Source organism: Musca domestica, unplaced genomic scaffold (assembly GCF_030504385.1).
Source record: "Musca domestica strain aabys unplaced genomic scaffold, Musca_domestica.polishedcontigs.V.1.1 2, whole genome shotgun sequence".
In the NCBI taxonomy this organism is placed as follows: Eukaryota; Metazoa; Arthropoda; class Insecta; order Diptera; family Muscidae; genus Musca; species Musca domestica.
This window is the reverse complement of record NW_026712249.1, coordinates 44,439,423-44,446,852: the sequence shown is the minus strand read 5'-3', so window position 1 is coordinate 44,446,852 and position 7,430 is coordinate 44,439,423. Positions and strand designations below refer to the sequence as shown.

At 35.4% G+C, this 7,430-nt stretch overlaps 1 protein-coding gene across 1 annotated transcript; it reads right to left on the bottom strand.

The window, feature by feature from the left end:
- Positions 1 to 1,876: 1,876 nt before the first annotated feature.
- Positions 1,877 to 6,194, bottom strand: LOC101895424 (uncharacterized). Its single transcript, XM_005181608.3, has 3 exons — positions 5,764 to 6,194; positions 5,290 to 5,502; positions 1,877 to 2,127 (listed from the first exon to the last, which is right to left on the bottom strand). The coding sequence occupies exons 1-3, from the start codon at positions 6,002 to 6,004 to the stop codon at positions 2,012 to 2,014; spliced, it is 570 nt and encodes a 189-aa protein (XP_005181665.3). The 5' UTR covers positions 6,005 to 6,194; the 3' UTR covers positions 1,877 to 2,011.
- Between the last annotated feature and the right edge of the window lie 1,236 nt (positions 6,195 to 7,430).

The following is a 7,430-nucleotide window of genomic DNA, read 5'->3' as shown; positions in this document are numbered from 1 at the left end:
CTGGATGAATTTTGAAAATTGTCACCAATTTAGAATGGTTTTTTGTGGCAAAAAGAATAAAATTAAAAAAAAATCGAATAAAATAATTCTAACAAAAATTCGAATATTTATACCCTCAGCCATATAGATAGAGGGTATATATTATTTGATACGGCCAAAACGTGCCTCAACGAAATAACGGTTTTAGACCATATGTCTCTTGTACCAAATCTCTTTCAAGACTATTGGAGTCTGTCTGGCTGGTGCGCACTATAACTCTCGATTTGGCCCGAGCTTGGTGTATAATAATTACCAAACTTAGATAGAGTTCGGAGATGGGCAATGAATTTTGAAAATTGTCACCAATTTAGAATGGTTTTTTGTGGCAAAAAGAATAAAATTTAAAAAATCGAATAAAATAATCCTAACAAAAATTCGAATATTTATACCGTCAGCCATATAGCTAGAGGGTATATATTATTTGATACGGCCAAAACGTGCCTCAACGAAATAACGGTTTTAGACCATATGTCTCTTGTACCAAATCTCTTTCAAGACTATTGGAGTCTGTCTGGCTGGTGCGCACTATAACTCTCGATTTGGCCCGAGCTTGGTGTATAATAATTACCAAACTTAGATAGAGTTCGGAGATGGGCAATGAATTTTGAAAATTGTCACCAATTTAGAATGGTTTTTTGTGGCAAAAAGAATAAAATTTAAAAAATCGAATAAAATAATCCTAACAAAAATTCGAATATTTATACCGTCAGCCATATAGCAAGAGGGTATATATTATTTGATACGGCCAAAACGTGCCTCAACGAAATAACGGTTTTAGACCATATGTCTCTTGTACCAAATCTCTTTCAAGACTTTTGGAGTCTCTCTGGCTGGTGCGCACTATAACTCTCGATTTGCCCCGAGCTTGGTATATAATAATTACCAAACTTAGATAGAGTTCGGAGATGGGCAATAACGAAGACGTGGACCGGCTGTAGTATCCATTATATCCAAATTTGAAACAATTTGGGTGAATAATTTCGCTAAAATCATCAAAATACCGAATATCGGGAGGTAGCGTTGTATGGGGCTATATAAAGACGTGGAGCTACATGGCCCATTTTCAATACCAAAAGTCCTGCAGACATAACATACATTTGAGTAAAATAAAAAAAATTTCGATCGGAAGCCAAAGTTATTTCCACAGACGGATAGACGTACTGACATCGCTAAGTCGACGGCACAGACATTTTCTGTTTTAGGCTGTATTATCCATTACGAACTTCAATACCAAATTTGAAACAATTCTGGTGAATATCGGGAGGTAGCGTATGGGGGCTAAACGAAGACGAGGACCTGCACAGACAATCTCCTGTCATAGGCTGTAGCATCCATTACGAACATCAAATACCAAATTTGAAACAATTCCGGTGAATAATGTCGCTAAAATCAAAAAAGTACCTAATATCGGGATTATACGAACTTCTAATACCAAATTTGAAACAATATCGGTGAATAATGTCGCTAAAATCGTCAAAATAACGAATATCGGGAGGTACCGTTATATGGGGGCTATACCAAAACGTGGAGCTACATGGCTCATTTTCAAAAGTCCTGCATACATAACATACATTTGAGTTAAATTTAATCAATGCACTTCAATAAAACGGTTGAGTGTGAAATTTCAGTTATTTCCGAAAGAGCGAACTAGGTATCTGACGTAGTGGGAACATATTCTTCGTAAAATATCGATTTTTTAGAAATCTGCTCTTATTATGTAGTTAATATGTGGATGTCTTTTTTAAGTTAATCTTCATTTAAGTCAAAAGGGGTTCCTTACTTGCAAAATTTAATTTTATGCATTTTCTACGCACTTTTATTATTTAGAAAAATAGTATTTCCTTTTTGTATTTCTATTAAGTTCTTTTTTATTCATTTTTATTTAAAATCAATTAAATTTGTACTCCATAGTAGTAGTAGCAGTAGTTTTACACTTAAACTAATGAGAAAATATTTAATTATAAATTTCCTATTAATACGGATTATTACAGCAACAATTTTTAATTAATGAATGTTCATAGCACGATTTTGCATACAAGAGCGAACATTCATAATAGACACACTCGGGCGGCTTCTGATATATAGAACCTGCAAAGAAAATATGTATATGTATATGTCAACGAATGCAAATGCGATTGATATTTTATGGATGGAAGTAGTCGGAATTAAATATCAATGGAACAGAATGAAGGTTAAGCCTCTTTTTGATTCTTAACGTTAAAGATTAGTACGAGATTGTGTGTGCGTTGTGTTAATTAGAAAATTAAGTCTGTTGGAGAGATTGCAAGTGACATAGATTTACATGGAGGGGTGGGATGATGATTTTAAAATGCTGAAAATGAAAATGTAATGAATTATCGTTATCTGGAGAAGGTAAATCTATAGTTGTCAGAACGCATCAAATATCACATACCTGATAATACGATTCTAAGAAAGAATATTTGTCTTGATTTGCTATTTAAAAAAAATCGGTTTTCAATTGTGACCTATATAGCGACTGCAAAATCAGGAAAATTTTAACTTTTTTGTCGTTTTTAACCCCTAAATGTAAATTTTCAGACGCAATAGGCATTAATGCTGACCCTAACCCTACCCCCATGCCAAATTTCGTGAGGACCGGACGATAATTGCGACCTTTATATAATACTCTTAAAATCAGAATTTGGGAAATTTGTCTGTTTTTCGTTCATTTTAACCCCTAACTATTTGGCGATTATCTCCAAAAACAATTGGCTTCTTTTCTGTCCCTAGCTTACCTCCATTCTCAATTTCGTGAGGATCGGACCACTATTTCGAGGTGTTACATAATCATTCGTTCACCAAATGACAATGGGGCCACTTTTTTCCTGTTTCCTAGCATTTTTCGTTTTTTCTTTTTTTGTTATCTTTATTTTTTGGCATTTAATGGAAATTAATGTCTCTATAAAAATTTTTTCTGTATTGGTTCAGGACAGTAAGTTCGGCATTTGAAGTGCACAAAAAGCTCGTAATGGTCTTCTAATTCGTATCTAATTTTTCGCAATAGCTAAGATATAAGCTACATTATACCCTACACCACATAGTGGTAAAGATATTATGTCTTTGTGCATTTGTTTGTGACATGGAGAAGGAAGCGAGATAGACCCATAGTTACTTTTGAGAACCTTCATAGAATCACTTTCTGAGTCGATTTATGCATGCCAGTCCATCCAAATATCAGATACAGCTTAGAAATAAGTTTTTATACCCTCCACCATACTATGGAGGGTATATTATATTTGTAATTCCATTTGTAACACCTCGAAATATACATTTTAGACCCCACAAAAGTATATATATTCTTGATCAGCGTAAAATTCTAAGTCGATTTAGCCATGCCTGTCTTTCGGTCTGTCTGTTGTAATCTTTCGAACGAAATGACACGTGTTTATTTTTCCAGTAGGTAGGTTAAGTTCGTAAATGGGCCATGTAGATGACGATTTTAGCGACATTATTCACCGGAATTGTTTCAAATTTGATATTGGAAGTTCGTAATGGATACTACAGCCTATGACAGAAAATTGTCTGTGCAGGTCCACGTCTTCATGTAGCCCCGATATAACGGTACCTCCCAATATTCGGTATTTTGATGATTTTAGCGTCATTATTCACCGGAGTAGTTTCAAATTACGTATTTAGAGTTCGTAATGGGAACTACAGTCTGTGGCAGAAAATTGTCTATGCAGGCCCAGGTCTTCGTATAGATCCCATATATCAGTACCTCCCTATATTCGGTATTTTGACGAGTTTAGGTACAATATCCACCGAAATTGTTTGATATATCGTATTTGACGTTCGTAATGGACGCTATAGCCTGCGAAAGAAAATTGTCTATGCTGGTCTAGGTCTTCGCACAGCTCCGATATAACGGTACCTCCCTATATACGATATTTTGATGATTTTAGCTACATTATTCACCGTTTATTTCAAGTTTCGAATTTGAATATGGCAATGGCTTATGACAAACAAGGCCTATATAGGTCCACGTCGTATAGACCCCAATATAACGGTTATTTTTAAAATTTCCAAATTCGTTCCAAATGGTGGATTGTATTCAAAGTTCGGCCCGGCCGGACTTATTGCTTTTTACCTCGTTAAAATATAGTCAAGATCGGTTCAGATATAGCACCCATATATATCTTTATCCGATTTCAGGTTTTTCGTGCACCAAATGAAAATTATCAGCCCAAATGGACTGAATTTTGGCACTTCCGACGGAATTCAGCCTAGAAGCAAGTACATCAAATTTTGCTAAAAATCGGTTTTGGATATAGCTCCCATACATAGCTGTAGCTCTAGCTATAGCTTCCATATATATGTTTCATCCTGTTTGGTGTTAAAATCCCATATATATTTGGGATCTCCGAAGAATATTTTGAGGTATTGCAAGTGGAATGGCAAATTAAATATACCCTCCATTGCGGTGGTATTCAAATTTGAGAATATTTATTCGACTTTTAGAGGCTAAAATGCTCAACAATTTCGAGCGGCAACTTCTGTTAAAATAATGGGTTGGTAACCAGTTTTGCAATAAGTAGTTGTGCTGAGATATATCAATATTCTTCTTGTACCTCTTTCCCAAAAAATCCATATCATCTACCTTATAGGCATTGAAGTATGTTTCCTAAATCTCATGTATCGTAGTTATTGTTTAACTTTATTGTTAGGACCTGCAATTTGCAGAATCAGTCCACTCCAATCACTATCTCACCCAAAAATAAGTAATAAATAAGTATATGTTTAAAAAATGCCAAATGGACTATATCCATCTGATCCATCTAAAATCTACTTGAAGTAAGGTTTAAAGTACAAAATTTCTAATTTGTTTATTTGGTATTCCTCGCGCAATCAGTAGATAACTTCGAACTCTCAGGTTTAAGTCGCAATCACATTTTTTTACGAAATTTTTTATAATATTTCTCTAATATTTCGATAAGGGGCATGATGCTCGACCTAATTTTTTCAGACAGTTTTATAATCCCTGAATTTTTTGGTTTAATATGTTTGAAACATGCCCTAATATCGAATTTACTTTCTCCAGATATGAATTTTTAATTTTCAAATCCATGTGACCGGACCACTAATTCCACTGAACTTAAATCTCCCCACAACCGAAAAACAATATTCATATGGCTTTCCATTAAATCCCCTACAAATTTCTTAATTTCAGTAGCATTCGGAAAGCCATACAACAATAAAACTGGCCATAAACATAATTAATAATTCAATTACCTGGAAAATCACAACAGCAGGAATCGTGGATTAATTTATGTGAACAATAGCTGTACACGGACGAATCGCACAATGGACAGCCGGCGAATGTTGATTGCGGAGGCATGGGGCCTTGTGGTGGTACATATTGAGCGGCATTTGGATATTGACGTAACTCCAGTTTGTGTAGGGACAGAGATTTTTGTGGTGTGGTAGCTGTTGCGTTTTGTGGTTCTGAAATGAAATGGAAACAAAGAAAAAACAGTTAAATATTTGGAGGAATTCGAATAACATTTACAAGTGTAATGATTTAGATGTGTCTGAATGTTGTCATTCCACATTCACTTTACATTTCACTTGTCAATGCATCGCCGCACTGGAGTGAGAAGATATACGATGCGACATCGTTTGCATACCGAGTTATGAATTTCCAGTACCCACCAACACATGCGTGTACATAATTTGTCTGTTATTATGATTATTGTTATTATTTACCTAAAGTATTCAAATCGTTAGTTTCACTTTCTGCCAATGATGGCTGGATGTATGGAGTACTTAGCACCATTAACATTAGCAACAGCATCCGTAATGTTTTCATTAGAAATACTGCTCTCACACCTCCAACTCCACCTCTTGCTGCTGCGGCTGCTTCTGATGATGATGTGGTTGTGGATGCCCCAGCATTGCGGTATGTCATGGACAAGATGACATTGTTCATCGTCATCATCGTGAACATTTGTTGGGTGTACTTGTAATTGGAAGAATGGGTTGACGAAGATGACGAAGACGACGGCAACGACTTTGTATTAAGTCCGCCTGACTGACTGACTAACTGGCTGCTTGGCTGGCTGGCTGACTGACTGAATAGTTTGTGTATCTGGTTATCTGGTTATTACACAACTAAAGCCATGTCAGGTTTTTTAAACATCTCAACGTCTTCTTGTTTTCTTTAAACATAAGTTATGCCGACGAAGAAAGGGAGAAATGCATAAAAATGTGGTTTATGGTTTATGTATGTGAATGGATGGTTGGATTGGTTTGGTTCGGAATGGAATGGAATGGGATGGGTGTTATATTGGATGCTGTGGAATTTTGTAGCTGCTTGTTTACGTTTTGTCAACTCATTTAGGGTTTTTTTATTTAAAACGTGTGCGTTGTTGTATTACTTACGGTTGTTATTGATGAGGAGAGGGTCTACCTGTCTTTCTACGCATAGCTACCTTTTTTAAAGGTTGATATTTTGGGTATTTAGGATGATTTGTAAGAAATTAAACGAACTGTCGGTCATTCTGAAATATAGTAGCTACGACTTTTATTCCCTATGGTAAATGTATTTAGTTTTAAAATTATACTTGGTCTAATTATCATAGAGTAAAATATTTTTACCCTCCACCTTGGAAAGGGGAGTATATTAAAATTGTCATTCCGTTTGTATCACCTCAAAATATTCGTCATAGACCCCATAAGGTATTCATGATCAGCATAACATTCTAAGTTGATTTAATCATGTCCGTCTGTCTGTCTGTTGAAATCACGATACAGCTCACATTATTTGACGTAGAATTTTAAAATTTGGGATCGCTGATTCTTTTGTGTCTAGGATGGTTGGTATTGAAAATGAGATACCTCCCGATATTCGGTATTTTGATAGTTTTAGCCACATATTTCCACCAATTTGTCTAAAAATTGGTATTTTTATTTCCTTATGAGTTCAAGCTCTGGCCGAACATTCTACATATAGATCCTCGTTTTCGTATAACCCCCATATAAGGGTATCTCCCAATTTTCGGTATTTTGAAGATTTTTGCCACTTTTCAACGGATTTGCTTAAAAAAATGTACGTAATGGGTTCTAGTTCAGATGGAAGAACATTGAATACATAGGTCTACGTTCCAACGGATATTCGGCATTTTGACGACTTAACCCACATTTTCTAATAGATTTGTGTGAAATTTGATATTTTTACTTCATAATGGGCTCTACCACCGGCGTCAAAATATTGTTCATGTTGATCCTAGTCATCCTAATCGCATTTACCCACGTATGTAAAATGTTATTATTATACCATCAGCCATATGGCTAGAGATGGTATATACCATCATATATCAAAAGTGCCTCATCGAAATAACGGTTTTAGACCCTAGTTCTCTTTGGACCAAATC